At 37.5% G+C, this 23062-nt stretch overlaps 2 protein-coding genes across 5 annotated transcripts; both read right to left on the bottom strand.

The window, feature by feature from the left end:
- Positions 1-3029: 3029 nt before the first annotated feature.
- On the bottom strand, positions 3030-4983 carry LOC108999007. Of its 4 annotated transcripts, none has more exons than XR_001997406.2 (3): positions 4376-4983; positions 3320-3536; positions 3030-3234 (listed from the first exon to the last, which is right to left on the bottom strand). XR_001997406.2 is itself a non-coding variant. In XM_018975789.2 (3 exons), exons 1-3 carry the CDS (start codon positions 4929-4931, stop codon positions 3460-3462), a joined length of 540 nt encoding a protein of 179 aa, XP_018831334.1. In that variant the 5' UTR covers positions 4932-4983; the 3' UTR covers positions 3030-3459. The 4 variants fall into 4 exon arrangements, 3 of the variants coding, with proteins under 3 accessions (XP_018831334.1, XP_018831332.1, XP_018831333.1); XM_018975789.2 differs by having other exon boundaries at positions 3030-3536; positions 4376-4719; positions 4813-4983; XM_018975787.2 differs by having other exon boundaries at positions 3030-3536.
- Positions 4984-9564: 4581 nt separating this feature from the next.
- Positions 9565-13523, bottom strand: LOC108998990 (WD repeat-containing protein 44-like). Its single transcript, XM_035688622.1, has 8 exons — positions 13088-13523; positions 11771-13031; positions 11505-11595; positions 11149-11306; positions 10827-10878; positions 10602-10681; positions 10436-10529; positions 9565-10341 (listed from the first exon to the last, which is right to left on the bottom strand). The coding sequence occupies exons 1-8, from the start codon at positions 13474-13476 to the stop codon at positions 9614-9616; spliced, it is 2853 nt and encodes a 950-aa protein (XP_035544515.1). The 5' UTR covers positions 13477-13523; the 3' UTR covers positions 9565-9613.
- Between the last annotated feature and the right edge of the window lie 9539 nt (positions 13524-23062).

Genomic DNA, 23062 nt, shown 5'->3' with positions numbered 1-23062 from the left:
AATGATATTAGTTTTATAAGGTATTTTACAAAAATGACCCTCCTTTTAAAATATTATTGTGTAAAGTGTTGTGAAAAATTATGTGTGTTTATCATTTTTCTTGAATATCAAGACCATCTCTAAAGTCAGAGGTGATTTTTCATTGAAAGATGTTTTCATTTTCCAAATACAACATCTATATTCTAAAAACCCAATATTAAAAAAAAAAAGGCCAAAATTAAGCACAAATTCATCTTTCAAATAATATTTTATAAATGAGTCGAGCTACTTTGCCGCCTAGAGTAGCCTGCTCAATCTGACCGATAGGCCAAATTTAACATTTTATTTTTTTTTCCAATTTTTTAAATCACATTTTTTTTTTTATCATTTTAAGATAATGGTTTACGGGCAAACTCCTTTTGAGGAAAGGCTCTCCGAGGTTGAAGTTGCCTTTGGTGAATGTTTAACTACCACCCATGTTTCTCTCCCGGAGCTCTCGGGTCTGACTCCCCCAAGTTTTTCTGCGATTCTCGTATCAATGGGTCTTAACATCCCTTCACTTTCGCCTTCGACAATGGCTATGGAGGTTACACCTATCGGAGTTGAGGAGTTGACCCCTCCAAGGATTGTGGAACCATCTCTCGAGGAAGTTATGGAGCCAAATTTTTCTAAAGTTCCGACCTCTTCATTAATCTTAGAGCTGACCCCTCCCCTTGTTCCCGAATTGGGCATCCCGACTGTTACTGGGACAAATTCTATCCCAATCTCTGAGCCAGTCCCCTCAATGGTTCCAGAAGTGATCCATTTGCCTTTAGTCTCTAAGATATTTGTTTCTTGCATCCTTTACTCAAATCTTCTTTCCCTTTATATATATATATATGTCTCATGTTGTGCTGTTTATTTGTTTAAGGAATCTACGGTCCCTCAAGCCGAGGCTATTTCTTTATGCCACGAAGAGGTTATCCTAGTGGATGATAGTTCTTCGTCTGCTTCTCCTTCGTTTGGTAATGGTTCTCTCCGTTTCTGAGGCTTCTTAGGGTGAAAACTCAACTCGGGCTGGGGAACAGTCAAGCTTTCCATCTGTGCCTCCTCGGGCTCCCCAAAGAGAAGTTCTCGTTCAAAGTGGGGAGGAGTTTGGTTTGCCATCCGTACCTGCTCAAGCTGCCCTGCCGTTGGTGTGTGTAGAATCTTCTCTCCCTTCTGGGAAAGCAAAGTCGCAGGAGACGGGGACTGGTTTTAAGAAGGCGTGGGTGAAATCATTTGAAGCGTAGGCTCAAAAGTTCAGTCCCCTGTTTGCCAACATAAGCATTTTCTTTTTGTCAACTGGTTTCCAGCCTTCGTCTTTTGCCTATAAACCTCATGTCTTTCTGATCTTTCAAGTTTTAGATCAACTTGTCGAGATGGTTGCTAGAGAGCGGGAGGCTCTTGAGGAGCAGTTTAGGGCTTAGAAGGCATTAAATAACCTTATGCACTTGCAGGGGAAGAAAATGAGCGATGACCGTGGAGAATAATTCCTTGAGGGAGGACAACGGGTTCTACCATCGGAGAATTCGTGCTCAACGGAAGGAGATTGAGGAGAAGGAGTGGAGAATCAAGGCGATGGACCATCAGGTTCAGACGATGGCCCTAGAGATTGAGCTCAAAGATAAGGAGATTCATTTGAGAAACCTGGAGATAGAGGGAATAATACAGAGATTGTTTGGAAGGTCCAAGAGTTGGAATTTGCCAAGAAGAAGATTGAAGATCTTCAAGTCCACTCCGAGCTTCTTTTTACTGAAAGGGAAAATGCCCAGATTGAAGTTCAGAGGCTAAAGTGCGAGTTGGAGCCTATCCAAGAAGAGCTAAAGCAGTGCAAGGATGCCAACGAGACATTAGCAAAGGAAAAAAGGCGCACCATCAAAGTCCGTTGCCGAATGTTCCATAAATACATAGGTGTCGCCATGTCTGGAGATAAGCTAAGGACTTCAGCTCGGTGGCTTCAACTCGAGGTTTCTCGTCTAGAGTCTTCTCTGGATGCAGCTCAGCATCATGCGGATCTTATTGAATCTCAACTCAGACGGGCTCCTACCCTGCACAATGAGGCTTGGATTTATGGGTATAGGGAAGGTCTTAAGCGTATGCGAGATATATTGACTGAGAATCCTGAGATTGATATTCGCACCCTCAATCTTCAAGACTTCAAGAACTCCCTCCGAATAAGTCAGCTTATTATGAAATGTGGACCATGGGCATAGAGGACATGCCTCTAGCCTTCCGTGATGCTCCTCCATAACCTTCAGCCTCTTTGTGTGTTTATTCTTTGTGTTTCCAGACCTACATGGGTTTTTTATGTAATTTGACAAATTTGCATATATGAATGTACCTTTGGTTTGGTCGGAGCTCAGTTGATTTTAACCTCCGGTTTTATCGTCTTTTTCCACCTATTGTATTTGTTTGTCTTCCTTCGTCGAACGGTGCGCTTTGTCTTGTTATTGATAGAAACCGAATGAGATATCCTTCAATAGATGAGAACTGAGCAAATTTCTTCCTTGTGATGGGAACCGGAGTAGGGTTCCTTTGCTTGACGGGTAACAAGCAAAGGCCCCCTTGCTTGATGGGTTCCGAACAAAGGTTCCTTTTAATTGATGGGTACCGAGCAGGGCTCCTTTGCTTGATGAGAACCGAGCAAGTCTCTTCCTTGTTGATGGGAACCGGAGTAGGGTTCTTTTGCTTAACGGGTAACAAGCAAAGGCTCATTTGCTTGATGGGTTCCGAGCAAAGGTTCCTTTTAATTGATGGGTACCGAGTAGGGCTCCTTTGCTTGATAGGTACCGAGCAAGGCTCCTTTGCTTGATGGGTACGAAGCAAAAGACTCATTTGCTCGATGGGTTCCGAGCAAAGGTTCCTTTTAATTGATAGGTACTGAGCATGGCTCCTTTGCTTGATGGGTACCGAGCAAAAATGCAACCCAGAACTCAGACTACACACGATGAACCTAAACACTTCATAGCTCGGCGAGCGGACGACATAAAGATAGCTTGGCATGTAGACGATGTGAATATATAATCTCCTGTAATGCAACACTCCACTACTATAGAGACTAGGTCTACAAGTATAAATAAACACTACCTGCAGCGAACAAGAAGGTTAACTTTGACACCCTTCTTCATTGTTATTTTATCTTCATCTCCTACATCACAATTAACTTAAGCATCAGAGATACAACGGACCTGAGGTCCCCCCTTTTCACTGTGCAGGTGACGATCTGAGCACTGTCTGCGTAGAATTGTTCAGGCCCGTAAAACATGACATCAACACACTTGATCTACACCATTCATGAAACTTTGAACATTAAAATCACCTTAATTAGTCACGGGGTCCAACTATGCTTAGACTTTAGTACGCTCAGCACCAAGCTCCCCGATTCCCAACCCCGCAAGAAATGACGCCTCAGCAGCTCCACGGTTAAAATTAACCTCCTTGGCAAGCGGTTCTATATCTTCAAGTTCTGAGCATGCTCCCATGGTGGTCATGTCCTCGGTCATTCATCAATAGCCACCTAGTAAAATAGCACATTCCTTGCAATTTTTTACAAGGCGATGAAATTAAGGTTTCAGAAATTAAGGAAAACGTACAAGGATACAGAAAGCATGATGCATGGAAGGAAAGCAAAAGTTAATGTCAAGGAGACACGGGAGAGGGCCTCATATACACGCTGCCACCCTAACAACTAACAGAATTCCTATACTAAAAATAGCATCAAGCTAATCAACATAATATTTATTAAGAATAAAAAATAAAAAATTGAAAAATACAAGTAAAGACAAAATAGAGAGAATCATCCTTTTCCACATCTCAGCTTTGCGTGTGGAGACTCTGCTTAACGACTTGTAGCTGCTGTAGAAGACAGACGACCTGCAGCTTGACCTTTGGCTGTATTTTCATTGTGTAATAAAAACCATCTTTTGCTAACTAATTAGGATTGCAATATTCCAGTTTAATTATAAAAAATGCTTCAATTCCTTAAGTATTTGTAATTGATCACAGCAAACCTCAATAGATCAAAGGAGGAAATTCTTAGCTTCTTTTAAATCAATTTTGACCCACTCTCGTTCCGGATTGATCAAGCACAATTAAATTAATGATCTCGGGGAGTTAATCATAGGTAGTTTCCAAGTGAATTCTTGACATCCTGAGTATGTGATTATAGCTTGAAAATGTGACCTATGATGATCTTGTACGTGGGATTTCTTCAAAGGAAATTTGTATGTGAAATCCTCACAAGAGTTTTCTATTCAGAAATGAAAAAACTGTGCATCATTATTGTGCTATGGTCAACATTATGCTTCGCCGACTGTGTTGAAATGACTAAATACAGTTTGTTCGAAACGCCGAAAATGAGTGCAAGATTCTTCACCTTCGTCTCCACCTTTGCCGCTCAACTCCGGATTGTCCTTCCCAAGATCCACAGCTTTATTGCTCCTCCAATTTGCACAGTTTTTGCTGCTCGAATCCGCCACGAACACCTTCAACTGGTCTACTGGCCACTCGAAATCCTCGGTATCTTTTTTCGGCTTCGTCTCTAGAACCTTCTTGACGACACCGATTTTGGAAGAGATCGTAGAGATAAGAAACGGATCCAGGTAATCCTCGAGCTTCCTCTTCGTCCTAGTTTTTTCCATCTCTTTCGCATCTTGCTTCCTCAAGGATTCCGTGAAACTCACCTTCAATTGTGAGGGGTTGTGGCTTCCAAGACCGTCTCTGTAACATGAAGTTGAATGAAACAACCTTAAAAAATTAAATTCCAAAGAAATTTCAGTAGAATTGGTTATGAAACAGAGAAAGAGAGAGAACGAAGATGAGATGGTTGAGATTTGAGAAGTTGAGTGGTGAGAGGATGGACGGAGGAGGCGTCTCTGAATGTCTTCGATGGTTGCGAGAGGACTCGAACCTTCTGCTCTGCTTCCGTGCATCGTGTTTTGCCGCCTCAAGTTTCACCTACTGTGTGGTGTTTTACGGTGACCCTCGACAATGAACGGCATGGATACGAAGGAGATGAACAATATTATATAAATATATACTGTTATATCCACAAAAAAATTATACAAAAATAATACTACAAACTGATGTAGTTTCATCTTATCCATTAAATCAATTTTATAATAAAAATAATTTTATAATCTGACGAATCACATCAAGCCATGTCAGTTTATAAGATTGTTTTTATGTAATCACTTTATGGCTAGAGTATTTCTATATATATATATATATATATATTAGGAAACGGTTCCGGATGCGTTAGCCCCGAGGTGCACCTGACATAATGATTTAAATAAAAAAATAAAAAGTCAGTAGTTTATTTGTCTAGGACAAGAAAATACAAATTTAAAGAAAGATAAAAAAAAAATAAAGATTAAAAAAAATATATAAATTTCAACAAAGTATCTAACTGCGGGGCTATTAAGGGTCTTTTGATAAAATATGATTCTTCATTAAATTCTACAAGAGATCTACATGTCAAATAGTCAAGGGTCTTATGAACCTTTTGGTAAAATAAGATCTTTCATTAAATTCTACGATGAAACTACACGTCAAATAATCAAAGGTTTTAATGGCATTTTGGTATAACATGACTTAACAGACTTAATGGAAAAATAAGAAAAGTTAACAAAAATATAACAAAAATTACTATTTATAGTTAGGTAGTCACTTATTATAATAGAGTAGATATATATTTACACACTCCATTCCATTTGAGAAAGAAAAACAATCATTGCAAGCATGGATGAGAACACACCACCTTGGTACAACTTATAAAAAATTTATAAGAAAATTTATTTTTGTAAAATCTTTCTACGTATAGTAATTCTCTTCCATTTTGCAAGTAAGAGGGAACAAATTTATGGTGATCCTCAATATGCAAGTGTAATCTGTTCAATTACATACTTAGTTTGAATATTAACTTGTCTCGAGTAATCCAAATGCGTGCAATGATATATGATGGGTTCAATGTTATCATTCATCGTACGTAGATCATTTCGTTATTTGTAATCATATCTATTGATTTGATAAGTTTTAAGCAACTTTTAATCTAAATGATAGATATATGAAATCATTTAAATGTCAGTTAGCATATATGATTGTAGATGATAAATTTAAAGATCATAATGAACATTGCTCAAGTCATTATTATAAAGTCTTGATGACTTATATTGTCAATGACTCAATCGATTTGTCACTTATATTTAAACTTCATATATTTTTAATGCTAGTGTTATATAATCTACTCTTTATGTTGATACTGTAGAAAGTAAAATGTTCAAAATTAGACTACTTTGGCGAACAGCATGCACTTGATAATTTTTGTCAATTTGTTTTGATTGTGTTTACTTCTTTTTTTTTTTTTTAGAAAGATGACAGTACTCCAATTTTATTGATAACCTCACTTATGGCGGAGAGATACTGTGATTACAACCGGACACCTAATGATCACAATAAATCATAAAATCTAAACCCAGCATAAAAAAACAACTATATAAATAACTAAGCACCATACAAGATAATAAAATAAGCATTAAAACAAAAACAGAAAACAAGATGCATACCTTAATAAAATAAAACTAACCAAATATGTATACAAACATGATATTTATGTCGAAGGAAAATGGCAAACTTGTAAAAGCCTCAACCATTTTCATCACAGATGTATACATCATTTTTTCTTACAAGCAAGTTAATAAAGCCCTTAAAACCCAACAGAAAAGAAATAAATACTCGAGAAATGCTAATATATGAAATGAAGTAAAGTAAACGGGCAAGAGAGGCAATTAGACTTGATGATCTTTCTAAGGTAATCAGAAACAACAGATTGTCAGAAGGGGCCCATGGCAGCGTATATGCATTGTATTTTTTTTATGAAGATATTTGATATTTTTTAGCAATTTTTTTTTTTTTTTACATTGATTTTTTTAGCAGTGTGACTGAGAACTAATTACAACTTAGAAATACTATTGAATTTTTCAAATATGTATATATTTAAGACTTGTATTGATATTATTATAGAATATAATTTTTATATATATCGACTATTCCGAAACGGTACACCGAAACGTACCAGTATTGAAATATTCCATTTCAGTACTTCAACCAGAACGAAATTCAAAACTTTGATTTTTTATATTCTCAAAGAACGCTTCCTTGCCACTAGAACCTAACTTGGCAAATCTGTCTGCGACGTGATTCGTTTCTCTAAAAGAGTGGAAAATCCAAACCACCATCGAATATGCCATCAATTTAGCTTCATTCCAGTACTTCTGACTCCTCTAAGGGACAAGCCCACCCTTCTCCCACTAGTTTACCACAAGTTGGTAATCAATTTCTACTTCAACATGAGTTATATTTATCTGTGCACAGAGATTCAAATCATCCGAGAGGGCTCGGATCTCAATGATATTGTTGGAACTGATACCATAATATTTGACAAAAGCAAATATCATGTGACCCTTCTCATCTCTAATAATTTCTCCTCCGCTTCTTCCAAGATTCCCGATGCTACTCTCATCCCCATTAAGCTTAACAAAATTCAATGCAGGGCGCATCCATTTCAAAATTTGAATTTGCTTATTTCTGACAGGCATAGTCAATAACCTAAGTTGCTTAAAACTACAGCATCTGAAGTCTTGATGAAAGGTTTAGTCATGTTGATATGAATAATCTTAGCTAAAAAGTTCTTGATCTTATAGCACACTTGCTCCCCTGTTTCAACAACCCCCTCCATGCAAGCTTTACATCTGTATAGCCACAGGAACCGGTTGATAATAGAAGGGAGAATTCCAAACACAACAATTATCTTAGATACCATTTAGCCCCATGATTGATTCAAATGACTTCCAAACATAATTAGGCATCTCTCCCATTAGAAGCAAGTGATCTAAGGACTCACAAGCAACCACTTTACAATATTCACATTTTGAGGCCATAGAGACATTCAACTTCATAATGTTTTGGTCAAAAGGCAAGCCTTTATATATACCTCTCCACATAAAAGTAGAAATTTTACGGGGCAATAAGTTATGCCAGATCCATTTAGCCTGCTCCACTTTGTCTCTGCAATCATGGGTGAATTGCCAAGATGAAAATGTAGAGAAATTTTCGTTTTGTTCAACTCTCCATATAGGAATATTAGGACCTGTGACAATCTTGATACTTTGAATTTTTAGTTCTTCACATAGGTTACTCCCCACTAGCTCCTCAATTTTCTCTCAGTTATCTCCCATCTCAGAGTATACATCAGCTACTTTCAAAGAGGGATCTATAATATTCGAGAGTTCTCCAAGAATCCCCAAAATACTTAATTACTTCCAAGTTGGGAAATTAGATTTTGAAGGATGTCTACCGATAAATATTGCTGTTCATTTTCCAACTAGGTATACCTCCGAGCTCGTGTTTCATATTTGAGAAACATATTTTAGATTATAAACTTTTTGTAAGTATCGAATTATTATGTGGCATCTTGTTAGTTATTACAAAATCTTCATTAAATTTAATAGTCTCTTTAAATTAAAAAGTGTCACAAATACAAATGAATTATATAAAGGTAAATACAAACTAACATGATTTCATGTGATCCATTAGATTTAGACCTCATTTGTTTTCAGAGATGAGTTGAGATTAAAGTTAAAAAGTTGAATAAAATATTATTAGAATATATTTTTTTAATATTGGTTTTGTTTTGGGATTTGAAAAAGTTGAATTGTTTATTTTATTTTGTCTGGAAATTTGTAAAATTTGTAATGATGAGATGAGAGGTTTTCAAAGTTCTAAGTTTTAGTCTTGAGAGCAAACCACGCCATAAATTACAATAAAAGTAATTTTACAATCTAATGTATCACATCAAACCTTGTCACTGTGTGAGTTCATTTTTGTATAATCCATTTGTGGTTAAAGTATTTCTCCTTTGAATTTGTAGTGCTAAAAATATTCGGCTCCTTCAACTTAACCCATGAATTTTCTCTGTGTTCTTGCTTCTCTCATAAGCAAGTTCTGCAAATCAAGCATTATTCATTCGATTATCTCAACCATATTTTGGACAGCAATCAACCAAAAGAGGCATATATCATGATTATATATGTCTATTTACATCATAGCAAAGAAACATTTATAGAATCAATATGAAACTCATGAAGAAACCCATTTGAAAGTGATCTAACCAAATGTAGAATACTAGAATCTGGTGTGCAAGCTAGCACCCTCAACATCTGCCAGATTTTCCTCAGCAAGCACCCTAAAAAGCACGATCAAGGAGCCCAAACCAGAGTTTCTTTTGCAAGGTAAATATGCAAAACATTTTTTTGGTTTTGAGTGAAGGCAGATACATACAAAAATTACCTTGATTTATATTGACTACATTTTACAAATATTCTGTCAAAGGCATGTGACTTGATTGTCATAATCCCAAGTTTACAAATATTCGTGCGACAAACTTTTGGCATTAATTACAATGTCAACTAGTACCATTCCTGCATTTTGATTTTATGGAAAATGGGAAACTAATTCCACATCAAAGAACTATATTCTTAGGTATATAATTCGTATTTTATGCAGAAGTTTTGTCAAGAAAAGAATATTAATTCTATCTTTATCAACAGAAATCAACTCAAGTGGGGCTTCCGAAGAGATTGGTTTGGCGGCCAATCCTATGCGGCAATCCAAAGTTCTGGTAAGCCCTGATTTCACCTCCTAGACTGGCAGTGACAATTACCAAGCCCCATGCTGTTGGTTGGATCGTATGGGCGACATGGTTATTGCCAACATCAAACCAAGACCGAGAAGAAGACCAAGATGAAGATGATGCTGATGGATTCCTAGCAGTCAAAATAGAGGGCGAATCACCATATCTACCTGAGCTCGAATCCGAATTGAATGACTCTCCGATCCCAGATTCTGTTTGAGAAACTAGAGCAAGGCCGACATCTTCTTGGGGTGTTGAAGCACTCTCTAGATTGTTGTTATTGGTGCTTTTCTTGGGAAGTGGTGGCAACTGTCTTTTACTGTTGGTTATAAGGTTGTCTTCTCTGGTTGGCGACCCATTAATTGAAGTTGGTTGTGTGGGGTAGCGTTTGGACTGCCTTTTTGATTGTGTTGGCATGGCTTGTGGTTCACCCTTTATGGTGCCAAGCCATGGGATTGCTACAGAAACATCCTTACACTGGAAATGCTCGTGTGAATGGGTGGTGATTAAGCTCTTGTTTTTTCCTATGCCTGATCCATTTCGGGGCTCTTCATGCTTCCAAACATAAACATGGGAATCTTCACTTGCACTGATTATATATTTCCCACGCTGACAAAATGAGGCTGCAATTTGGCTACTTGTATTTCGGAAACCTGCCATCCAACATTGACAAACCCAATAAGATTATTTAACGACAAAAAAATGGTAAAAACATGCACGTTTTACTTAATATGACTGTGTTTATACCTCTGAACTTATGAGTGACATCTGATGCAGCCAAAACTCGAATCCGGGAATCAGCTGAAGTAACCAGCACTTCAGATGGATTTCCTGGGGCAAACTTTTCATTCACAAAGTTATAACATGCCTTTAGGGAATGAAAACAAAAGGTTACACAAGTAAGATCGATTACCTGAAAGCCAGTGATCTTCTTAGCCTGAGATTTCTTCTTTGTTTGAATATCAATCTGGCTTATTTGATCTAATTTGCAACCTAGGTAAGGTCACAAAATAAAATGCAATCAATTAAGGTTTATGCTTTGCAATTTTATATGATTGCATTCGAAAGTATAATAACTTTAGGCCGCAAGGGTTCGACTGAATTTTAGTGTTGCAGTACTAAAGCAACTCATCCATACCTTCTGTGCTATATGTGCGAATAGTTCCTTTGTGTGAACCAATTATGGCACCCTACATCTTTCAAAACATAAATTGTCACCGAAGGAACAAAGTCATGCTTCATATATAATATATATAGAAGAAATTCTATTTATAGTCCTGAGTGGAGATTGCGTATGCAGTCTTATATAAATATGAATAAAAAATTTTTGATTTCTTTTTAAATATAACTGTATGAGTTTGCATGAACAATACTCATTTAAGAACTGTATATAGACTATCTCTGTGTGTGTGTGTATATATATATATATATAGACAAAAGCTAATTAATTAGAGCTGGACCTGGCCGTCAGGGGTGTAAGATGCAGCAGTGACCATTTCATGGAAGTCAATCCAGTCCACAACTTGTCGATCGGGTACGCTCCATATTCGAACTTTTGCATCAAGTGAGCCACTGATGAAATAAGTGTCATCTATCGGATTGAACTGTATGCAAGTTACTGCAGAACCGATCCACATTCAAAAAGCCAAAGTAATTTAGGGATACAATGTGGTGTTAGGTCTAAAATAAACATGGTTGGACATAAGAGAGAAGAGTAGCAATGCTTTGATCCCTGTCAAATTAAGGGGGTTTGAAGATGCAAACTCCAACCACAAAGCTGTCAAGTTATAGTATTGGGAATGTAAAGATTTCTTACCATAATCTTTGTGGGCAAACAACTTTAGACAGCTCTTGGTTTCCAAGTCCCATAACCTAACAGTTTTGTCCATTGAAGATGAAAGTAACAGCTGCAAATCCATTCAAATTGGACCTGATTATATTAAAATCTCTGAATGATAATGCATATAAGAACTGTTACACATCATGAAACCAGATTGGCTTTGGCAGAATACTGGATTTTTGGAGAAGTGTTTTTTAGAATGTACATGATCATGTTGTCTATAATTGTTGTACCATACTGACCTGAGATTTAGACCAGGACAAGTCCAAAACATCATCCTGATGACCTTGGAAAGAACAGACAGGCTTCTCCAAAAGCGAAAACATGCTTTCTGGCACGTGAACATAGTCGGGTATGGAGTTCCCTTTTCTGGAGCTAGATTTTCCCTTTTTTTTCTTCTCTGATGGCAATGACGTAGCCTCACCAAGAGTCGGATTAGGTCTTTCTCCAGAAGCAGACAAGGAATGATGAAGCGGGGTCGTATATCCAATTTCCTCGCCTAGCCTCAGAGGCATGACCTCGCATTCCTGCACTTCCCACACATGAATTACACGGTCCTCTCCTGCACTTGCAAGAAACCGCGCGTCGTGGCTAAACTTGATAGTCCAAATCGACCCCTCATGAGCCTGAATTTCTTGGCACAAATGCAGAGCGGAGAGCTCCTTGCACGACTTGCCACTTTGCTGGGCTTTTATCCATTTTGAGGAGTTAGAATTCTTTCCCAGTTTCTGCTCCAGCACTGGCGCCGATGGAAGTTGCGAAATCTCCCTCTCCTTTTCACCAATTAGTACTCCACTCATCGAGTTAGCCAAACCCTTCACGTTCTTCAACAGAGCAGCCCCTCCTTTCTTGCTCATTCTCAAACTCTTCGAGAAATACGAATTCACGCCCACTTTTCTGTCGATTTCATTCCCATCGATACTATTCATATTTCTCGATGACACGTTCTCTCGACGCATTAGCTCCTTCACCACCGGAGAATACCCGACGCATTTCTCGAATTCCTCCATTGTCAACTTCTTTCCCGTCTGAAGGTCACTGAGCTTGTTCCACATCCCATCTTCCCCATATTCACTCACGATGAACTCTTTCCCCGTATCCAAGTTCTTGATCAGAAAGAAAGCCCCGAAACAGCTCTGCGACAGGGTGCCGCTATGCCGAATTGGTTGTCTGGAGGAGACTTGTCCAGCTTCTTTCGGCAATATTCTGATGGCATCCAGATACGTAGGACATATTCGAGCATGTTGCGCTAATATCATCGAATAGGTTCGTGTGAGCCGTTGCTTTGATGTTTTACCGATTAGGTCCTCTTTCCTCCTTTTCGGTATTGACAACATCTCAATGTCCCCGTCGGATCGTGACCGAACTAGAACGATCGGTAAATGCGAAGGCGAAGGCGAAGGCGTATCTGAGGGTGAAGGAGAACGAGAATGAGAATGCAGAGGCTCGACTTGTTTCAGTTGATCTCTACTTGGAGAAGAAGGAGATGCAGAAGTAGTAGTACTAGTAGGAGGTGTGGAGGAGGAGGAGGAGGAGGAGAAGGCCTTGAAGACAAAGACTTATCGGAAACAACACGTTTAAAGCTAAGGAAGTCTTTCTTGTTATCCCCGGTCGTGGTCAAGCCCATTCCTTGGAGGAGGCGCTTGCGGCGTTCATTGATGGAACCGGGCGTAGCCATCCAGATATCATAGTTGAGATCAGGAGCAGCAGAGTCGGAGATGATCGAGTTTCTAAATTTGGCAGAGCGAAGAGAAGAGACAGCAGAGGCGAAGGATGTACGAGTTTCGTCGAAGTCTTCGTCATCGTCATCGTCATCAGAGGAGGAGGCAAGGTCAAGGGAAACGGCAGAGGAAATGCGATCATTGGACTCAAGGAAGCGGTCGGCATCTTCGTCACCGTCGTCGCCGAGGCCATCCCAATTCATCGTCATGGTTCGTTTGGGTTCCATTTTTGGTGCATTCGTAAAATGGTAAGTCTGCAGCAACGTGAGGAAAGGAGAAGGAATTGGGACCTAGCTCTAGGAGGAAGCATGGCAGAGAGAAAAAGGAGGGGGGAAGGTACGTAGTTAGTTACCGTTATGTATTTGGAGGAAAAGAAACGGTCAAAAGAGTTTGCTTCATCACATCCCTTCACGTCTGTACGTGCGTGGGGCTGCGAGCATTACTCCTAATTGGTGGGTTATAATTTAATATATATATATTTATATGGGGTCTAATTTTGGTCATTTCTAAACCAAATAATAAACGATCGAACATGCACGTTTGAACATGCAATACACTCGTAATATAATAAAGAGAGATCGTGCAAATCATAAAAGTTATTAGAGGATGGAAGGGAGATCGATAAATGCATATATATGCATAAGAAAAATACTATAAGCAATGGGCTTGGGGAACCGCGGGGGAACCCTTGCTCCCATGGAAAATGAAACTGGATGTTTTGGCCCTGTTTTTCTGTTTATTCCTTCTGTGTTTTTTGTTCCTTCAATTTTCGTATCCCTCCCATCGTCTACAACAAGCTTCATTTTCACTCCAGCTCCATTCCTCTTCAACCCCTTCAGCATAGCGACTCGCTCCCGACACTCGAGCCCCATACAAATCTCCTTCGGCGTCAGAAAAATATTCCCCACATTGGACCCTCCCCAACACCCATCTTTCAAACTTGACCTGAAACTACCACCGCCGGACCCGGGGCTAGCATTGGGGCTCCCACGAACCGCATGCAAGTTTGAATTGCCCATTTGTATCACCATCCCGTCCCCGGACCACACCTCCTGTGTGTCCCCATTCGAGCTAAGTACGGTACAACACTTAATGCTCAATTTCTCCCTCGAATTCTTATCAAGATTTCAACTCTAAGTTATTTTCTGACTATCATCAGATACTTGGATACCCTTTTCGATGAACTCACCACATAAAGACACGAGTTTAAAGGAAGTGAAGTGGTAGGGGGTGTTCATATAGAGTTCATCCTACTTGGTACGATGAGTGTAGTGAAAGCTAGCAATGCGATCAACGTGCATGTGATTAAATATGAAGTAGCGGAACAGGGTGACGAGAATGAAGCTGTTTCCTTGGAAGTTTTGGATCTGAGCATAGTAGCCATGGGGCCATGAGAATTTCATATCCCTCAAAAAATGAAGGAAAGTGAGGGAAAACTTTAAGCTGATAAAATCAGAAATCTAGGGCTCATAAAGGTGTAAAAACGAGATTTTTCTGAAAGGATTTTAGGAGAATCGAAGTGGAGTCGAGTGTTTTAAAATATGGGATTTTTTTTAAAGAAATATGGGATTATTACCATGTATGGTTGGAGAATTTTGAAGATGCAAATGGATTAAAGAGAAGAAAAATATCTCCACTAACATGGCACAACCAATTCCCTGGGGGTTACCCACCTTGGTTGCTTGTAGCAATTTTGTATGGATAATGAGCGTCGCTAACTTGCTACTATTTTTTTTTCTTTTTACACAAAGGAGGGTTTTCAATCCAGGATTTTTGTTTGGAGAACTGAGTCATATACCATCAAATCACCATCAGGCTCTTGTCAATGTTGCTACTACTTAAAATATAGATAGAGTAGTTCTACTTGTATATATGTTGGTGTCAGAGAAAATATTTCTCACACTGTTGATATGAAAATACCTGATCTGTAGGAGAAGTTTTAAAAAAAATCAAATCTCTTACAAATTAATTCTTGTCATATCCATGATGTGAATGATATATTTTTCACACTGATTTGTAAATAGATTTTTTTTTTTTTTTTTTAAATTTATCAATTCAGCTGGTATTAGTATGTATGATAATAACTTGTATAAGTCCCATGTATGCAGGCACGGCCGGACAAGTCATTTGAGAAAAAAGTGGGTCCTATAAAAAATTTTTTTTTAGTGAAATTCATTTTTTTTGAAAGGGTTTTCATGGAAGCTTTTGTGCCAAGGGCTTGCATGTAGAATGGATAAATTTAAAGTCAGCTCTACTTAAAACACATATCTAAGTTAGGTGCAATCATTTTTGTACAAACAAAATTACAATTTGATACAAGAGAAGTAAACGGGACAATCTAGCTAAGGCCTAAGTTGGCATATGCTTGCTTGTCTCCTTTATAAAATTGGCATATCTTAGCTTAGCATGATATTTGCGACTCTTGGTAACAATAAATAAATAAAGAAACAATTTGATGATCAGCTTGTTTTTGTGTTGTATAAGATATTATAATATAAATTAATGAAACAATAATGAGAGTTTTGGAATTGGTGATACACCGAGAGAGCTATTTGTTGTATAGATAAAAGTATGGGATGTATACACTATGAATGGCTCAAAATATGGACAAAATTCCTAATACAAGGCTGTAACAATTCCTATAAGGAGAAGATGCAATGGGATGTATGTGATATGATCCCTATGAATGAGGAGTGTAATTCAGCAGTGATTCTATCCCTTTGAATTTGGTGTATTTGTCACGATTGCAGCCTGACCTTGTGATGATTCCTTAATACACTATTGCAAACTTAACGGGGAGGGAATGACTTTGAGTTTGTCCCTCAGAAGAGAAAAACGTGTAGAGACCAGTGGTTTTGTGAGTTCGTCAGCAAGATGGTCTTTGTTGGAGATAAAACGAACTTCCAAAGAATTGTGCTGGACCTTTTCCCGAACAAAGTGGTAATCTATCTCCACATGCTTTGTGCATGCATGAAAAACTAAATTGGTCATGAGGTAAGTAGCGTCGATATTGTCGCACCACACAATGGAACACTGTTTGAGAAAGATACCAAATTCTTTGAGGAGGGACTGCTGCCAAAGGGACTCAGCAGTGGCATGAGCAATTGCCCTATACTCAAACTTTGTACTTGCTTGAGCAATAGTAGGTTGCTTTTTGAAGCTCCATGAGATGAGATTTTTACCAAAGTAGATACAAAATCCGGAGGTAGATCTCCTATCATCAGGGCATCCCGCTCAATCAGCGTCTGAAAAGATCGACAATTGAGTGGATGAATTGGGTTTAATGAGCATGCCGAAGTCAATAGAAAACTTCAAATACCTCAGAATGTGTTTCATGGCAGACCGATGAACCTCAGTTGGTTTGTGCATGAATTGACATACTTTGTTTACTGCAAAGGAGATGTCGAGGCTTGTCAAGGACAGGTATTGGAGGGCTCTAACCACACTGCAATAAAGGGAAGGATCAGCACAATGCTTTTCTGCAAAGAGCGATAGTTGTTGAAAGGAAGACATGGGAGAAGACACAAGTTTGGCTTCACCCATATTTGTTCATCGAAGCAAGTTCGGGATGTATTGGCGTTGAGTCAAGAAAATTCCTTGTGGTATTTGGTGGGCTTCTATCCCAAAAAACTAGCTTAAATCTCCCAAATCTTTCACAGAAAATTCCATGCTAAGATCAGTAATGAGCTGGGAGACAACAGTAGCACTGGAACCAGTAATTAAGATATCGTCCACATATACCAAGACAAAAATAGTGGTCAAACCACAGCTGTAAATAAACAGTGAAGGGACTGAGCTTGACTTTGCAAAACCGAGAGAGAGCATGTGTTCACTAGGGCAGGAGTATTATGCCTGAGGAGCCTACTTCAGGCCATACAACGCTTTGTGCAGCTTGCACACATGAGAGGGGAAGTTTGGATCAACATACCCCACGGGTTAGGCCAAATAGACTTCTTTGAACAATAAACCATAAAGGAAGGCATTCTGAATATCTATTTGATAAATTTTCCAGTGGTTGGACACAAGAATACTCAGGACCAATCGAATTGTCGGTTGGCTTTAAAGAGAAGGGTAGTGATGTGGTTTTGGAATTTGGTGGGTCATTCGGGGCAGGATAAGGGGCAGGTTGATGAAAAGGTAAAGAATTTTCATCAAATATCACTTGTTGGGATAGAAAAAGCTTCCCAGTAGATGGATCCAATCATTTTATACCCATGGTGCATGTTGCTAATGCCCAAAAAAACACAAGTTTTAGACCGAAAATCAAGTTTATGAGAATTAAATGGTCATAAGAAAGGAAACCATGTGCAATCGAATATTTTTAGGAGAGAAAAATTAGGGGATTATTTGAAAAGTTTTTCAAATGGGGATATACCAAGAGGAGCAGTGGACGATCTGTTGATTAAGTAGGTTGCCATAAGAAAGACGTCATCCCAAAATTGATGTGGGACAGAGCTATGAGAGAGTAGAGAGAGACCCATTTCAACAACCTGTCGATGTTTTCTTTCTACTGATCCATTTTGTTGGGAGGTATAAGGACATGTAACACGATGTTGGATTCCAATGTCGGGAAAATTTTTATTGAGGGAGCGGTATTCGCCACCCCAATCTGTTTGAATGGATTTGATTTTGGAATTGAACTCATTCAACAAGTTTTTCGAATGAGCCAAAAACTTTGTAAACATCAAATTTGGCCGAGATAGGATAAAGCTAGGTGTATTTGCTAAAATGATCAACAAATGCAACATAATATTTATTAACATTCTGAGACAATTTTGGAGAGGGTCCCCAGACATCTGAGAAAATCAAATCAAGGGGACCATTGTATTTAGACTGAGAATCTAAAAACAGTAAATGATGGATTTTTCCTTGTTGACATGTAGTGCATATTCCAGGAATTTTATTGGAAGAACAAGGTAAAGAAATCTTGGAGACAATGTGTTGGACGGTTTGATAAGAGGGATGACCCAACCGGCGGTGCTAAACTTCAAGAGGAACTTGTTGAGTGAGGAAGGATTGTTGTGCTCTAGAGGTAATTGGAAATGTGTAAAGCCCGTCCTTAGACTTGCCGCGCAGCAGCACCTTCCCTGACGTTTCATCCTTCACCAAAAAAGAAGAGGCATGAAATTTAATATAAACCTTATTTTCTTTAGTAAATTGACGTAGTGAAATAAGGTTCTTTTGAATAGTAGGGACATGAAGTAAATGAGGTAAAGTAAAGGTTTTAGTGGGAGTAGTGAGATCATAGGTTCCAATATTTTGGATAGGCAAACATATCCCGTCACCAACTTGTATTTGGTCACCACCATGATACGGTTCAACATGAATGTTCAAATTTTGAATGTCATGAGTCAGATGATTGGTTGATCATATATCAAGATACCAAGAGTTGTCCTGAGTTGAGCGTTGGGACGTTAGGTATGCTAGCATGTTTGGAATGCCTTGATGCGCTTGGTCGAAACGATAGTAGCATTGAATTGTTGTATGACCAGTCTTGCCACACATAGCTTGACAGGTGGGGCATGAGTTGGAAGAAGATTAGCCTCCTCTCCCACGGTGTCCTCTTCCGCGGCCATGAGAAGTGTTGTTCTGGTAGGCATATTTTTGTGGAGAGCATTGGAAATCGGTTTTCCCTCCACAACCTTGAGAGCCTTCATTTTGTGGCTATATTGACAAAGCCCACAGTGGCTTCTAGAGCTAAGTTAATTTGCTCAATTCTCAACTCAAAGTTGAGGAGGTGACCGAAGAGATTCTCTGCAGACATAGGATCAACCCGAGTGGATATATATTGACGTGACTATGGCATCATATGTTGAGTCCAGTTCTCCAAGGAGATAAGATTGGAACTCATCGTGTTGGAGAGGTTGGCCAACGGCCGCCAGTGTGTCACCGTGAGATTTGATGGCCTGAAAATATTTTGAGATGGACAAACTTCCTTTCTTCAAATATATAATATAGGAAGGAATTAGCTATAAATTAGTAGTCGTGCTTCAGAAAAGTCATGAAATGTGAATTAGGGACTATAATATATATATATATATTTATATATATATATATAAATATATATAAGAGCTAGGTGATGTTAATTATAAGATGCATGGGATCGAGGCTGTATAAATGAAAGATTCAAGAAGACGAGAAACAACATGCCGTGCGACTCCTAATTTCCCTCAAGATACGTACTGATCATGTGAATGCCTATTAGTGTACGTTACATTCGACAATAACTTTTGAGGTTAATATTAGAACGTAGCAATTTTTATTTTTATTTTTATTAATGTTTGCATGTCAATATTAATATTCGAACATAATTTTGTTTTATTAAGGTAGCGGTTCGAATGTAATTATTATCTAATATTGCCTGAATATAAATATAAATATTTTAATATATTAATTGAAATTCGAATGTAAATATTAACTTTGATCAACATACACTACAAGAAATAGGCCTTTTAGCAGCGATTTTCTATCTGCTGCAAAATAAATCGCCGCTATATAATGTTTTTGCTAGCGATTAAAAACTCGCCGCACGTTTTAAAATCCAATCCTCATAAAAACACGGGCCGGTCCCAAATGCAACAATTGCAGCGATTTAATAGATTTTAGCTGCGAAAACAATCGCCGGGATATAAAATCACATGTTGTAGCGACATGAAATCGATGGGATAGCTCTGGGCGCCAAATCTAATTTATTTCCCCCTTTCCCTCCCGTCCCGAGCCTTACCCATTTCTAAAATCATCTCCGTTCTTCCCCAGTACTTCCACGTTCTTCCCCAGTTCGGCTACCAGCAATTAAATCCACCCACTTCACACACACGACTTCATCTCCATTTTCAAATACGCCCCAAAGCTTCTGCGCCTCTGACCTCCACTTCATTTTTCTTCCCCACAGAAGCGAGGGTCGTAATTTTTGGAGTACTTCTTCTGGGATCAAGTATCAGAGGGCAAGCATATTCCACCAAGGCTTGTCCGTGTGAATTCCTTTAGTGAACAGAGGTATTGGTTGGCGTAATTTCTCTATCTCTCCACCTTATATGTAGACTGGTTGCTTTACAACAATCGGTGCATTTTTCTTGTAGACTAATTTCCATCTGTTTGAGTCAGGAAGCTTGATGCTTTTTGCACGAAAATGCCACCTTTATATTTGCATTTTGTGTAGGTGTTGATGTGGGGCGTTAATAGTTAGTAATTTTGGGGTGATATTTTTAATTTGCACACCGTAGATACATATATATATATATATATATATATTATATACATGTCCAACTAGGAAATAAATTAAATTGATTTCTTGGTCTGATAATTACACCCTCTAGCTAGGCTGCTAGTGTTATAAAGTCATGCAAGTTATTTGGGTGTCCAAAATAAGCTATCTCACAGCCTTGAAGTTTTGGACACTTAAAATTGTGCATGATGATGATATATTAGAAAGACTTCCATAAATATGTATTTAGAAAGTATATATATATATATATATATATATATATATATCATTATAAGAATATAATTTGAGCCTTTGGAATTAAACAATAGTTTAGCAGCTTGGACTTTTCTGGACAAGTAAGAATACTGTATATGTGTAGGATTTGAAATTAGTGATCTTTCTTGATTTTAGTATATGCTTTTCGAGAAAGTGGATGTAATGCGAAGGGAATGAATATTTCATATTTTGAATGTTAGATTGATGTTTTCTTGAGATTTTAGATGATGCGAAAAAGAAATAGAAATGTGATAGATGCTAAAATATTCACCTCTGGTTTCTGTTTTGTTCAAAGGGTATTTTTGTCTACGAATCAAATGTTTTATTATTCATGTTCTAAATAGTAAAAAAAATTTATCAGTTGTATTTTCTCAAGACTTGAATGATGTGGATTTGATTTTTAAAAAAAGTTTTTGAACCAAACTAGTGTTGAGGCTTTTATTGAAATTATCATGTGTGTGTTTTGTTGATGGAAGCACAAACTTAATTATCGTTGTTTGGATAACTTTTGATTTTATTCTCAATCATTATTCATCGAAAGCAAATACACCGATTATGTTGTGGTGTAACTCATTGGCATTTTCATTACTTTTTTGTGGCTATATTGCATTCTAAATTTTCCTGTTGTTTGTTCTTTCTCCTTTCCCTCACACATAGTGTTCTGGTTCACGCTTGCGAGGATCGAACTTGAGATTTTCTTTAGTTTTTGTATCTTGTATTTGTTCTTTGAATGTTTCTTGATTATGTTATTTTTTGGGTCTGGCTGTAGGATTTGAAATTAGTGATGTTTCTTGCTCTTTGTGTATGCTTCTTGACAAAGTGAAGGAGCTAGCTAATGGGAAGGCAATGGATGTTTTCTAGTTTGAATGTTACATTGTTGTTTTCTTGGGGTTTTAGATGACGAGATAAAGAAATAGAGATGTACTGGATGCTAAAATATTGAGCTCTTTTTTCTTTTTGGTTCAAGAGGTATTTTTGTTTATAAATCAAATGCTTTATTATTTATGTTTTAAATACTGAAAATTTTTGGTTAGTTTTATTTTCTTAAGACTTGAATGATGTGGATTTGTTTTAAAAAAAGGTTCTGAACAAAACTAATTTTGAAGCATTTATTGAAAAAGAATCACCCAAATGCATATCGTGTGTGTGTTCTGTTGTTGGAAGCACAAACTTGGTTATGATAGGTTGAATAACTTTTGATTTTATTTTTAGTCATTGTTTGTTGGAAGGAAACAGGCCGATGGTGTTTTATCTATGTTGTAACTTGTTACGGTTTTCATTACTTTTTGCTGGCTGTTTTGTAGTTCTAAAGATTCTCGTTGTTTGTTTTCCTCCTTTCTGTCACACACAGTAGTCAGGTTCATGCTCGCAAGAATCAAACTTGAAATTTTCTTTAGTTTTTTTTATTATTTTTCTTCTTTGTATGTTTCCTATTCTCTTATTTTTGAAATTAGTGATCTTTCATGCTATTTGTAAGATCTGAAATTAGTGATCTTTCTTGCTATTTGTGTATGCTTTTCATCAAAGTAGAGATAATGAGAAGGAAATGAAGGTTTGGCAGTTTGAATGTTGCATTGCTGTTTTCTTGGGGTTTAAAATGATGAAAGAAAGAAATATAAATGTGCTAGATGCTAAAATATTGAGTATTTTAGCTTGTTTTTTTGTTCAAAAAGTATTTTTGTCTGGAAATCAAATGTGGCATTATTTATGCTATATGAAATACCGAAAAGTTTTCCAAGGTTTTATTCTCTCCGAACTTAAATGATGTGGATTTCTTTTTTTAAAAAAATTTTCTGAACCAAACTAATTTTGAGGCATTCATTCAAAAGGCTCACCAAAATTCATATCATATTTGTTCTCTTGTTGGAAGTACAAACTTAGTTATGGTAGGTTGAATAACTTTTGATTTTAATCTCAATCATTGTTCATTAGAAGCAAACAGACCGTTGTGACTCATTAGCATTTTCATTGCCTTTTCCTGGTTATTTTGCATTTATAAAGATTCTCATTGTTTGTTTTTTCCCTTCTTTCCTCACACATAATGCTCTAGTTCATGCTTGCAAAAATTGAATTTGGAATTTTCTTTAGTTTTTGTATTTAGTTTTTGTTTTTTGAATGTTTCTTATTCTCTTATTTTTGGGGTCTAATCTGGCTATAGGATTTGAAATTAGTGATCTTTCTTGGTCATTATGTATGCTTTTCAAAAGATATTTTTGTCTAGAAATCAAATGTTTTATTATTTATGTTTTGAATAACAAAAATTTTTACTTAGTTGTATTTCCTCAGGACTTGAATCATGTGGATTTTTTTGGGGAAAAAAAGTTTCTAAACCA

This window comes from Juglans regia, chromosome 3, assembly GCF_001411555.2.
Source record: "Juglans regia cultivar Chandler chromosome 3, Walnut 2.0, whole genome shotgun sequence".
In the NCBI taxonomy this organism is placed as follows: Eukaryota; Viridiplantae; Streptophyta; class Magnoliopsida; order Fagales; family Juglandaceae; genus Juglans; species Juglans regia.
Note: the sequence above shows the minus strand (reverse complement) of the source record. Positions and strands in the feature narration are given on the sequence as shown.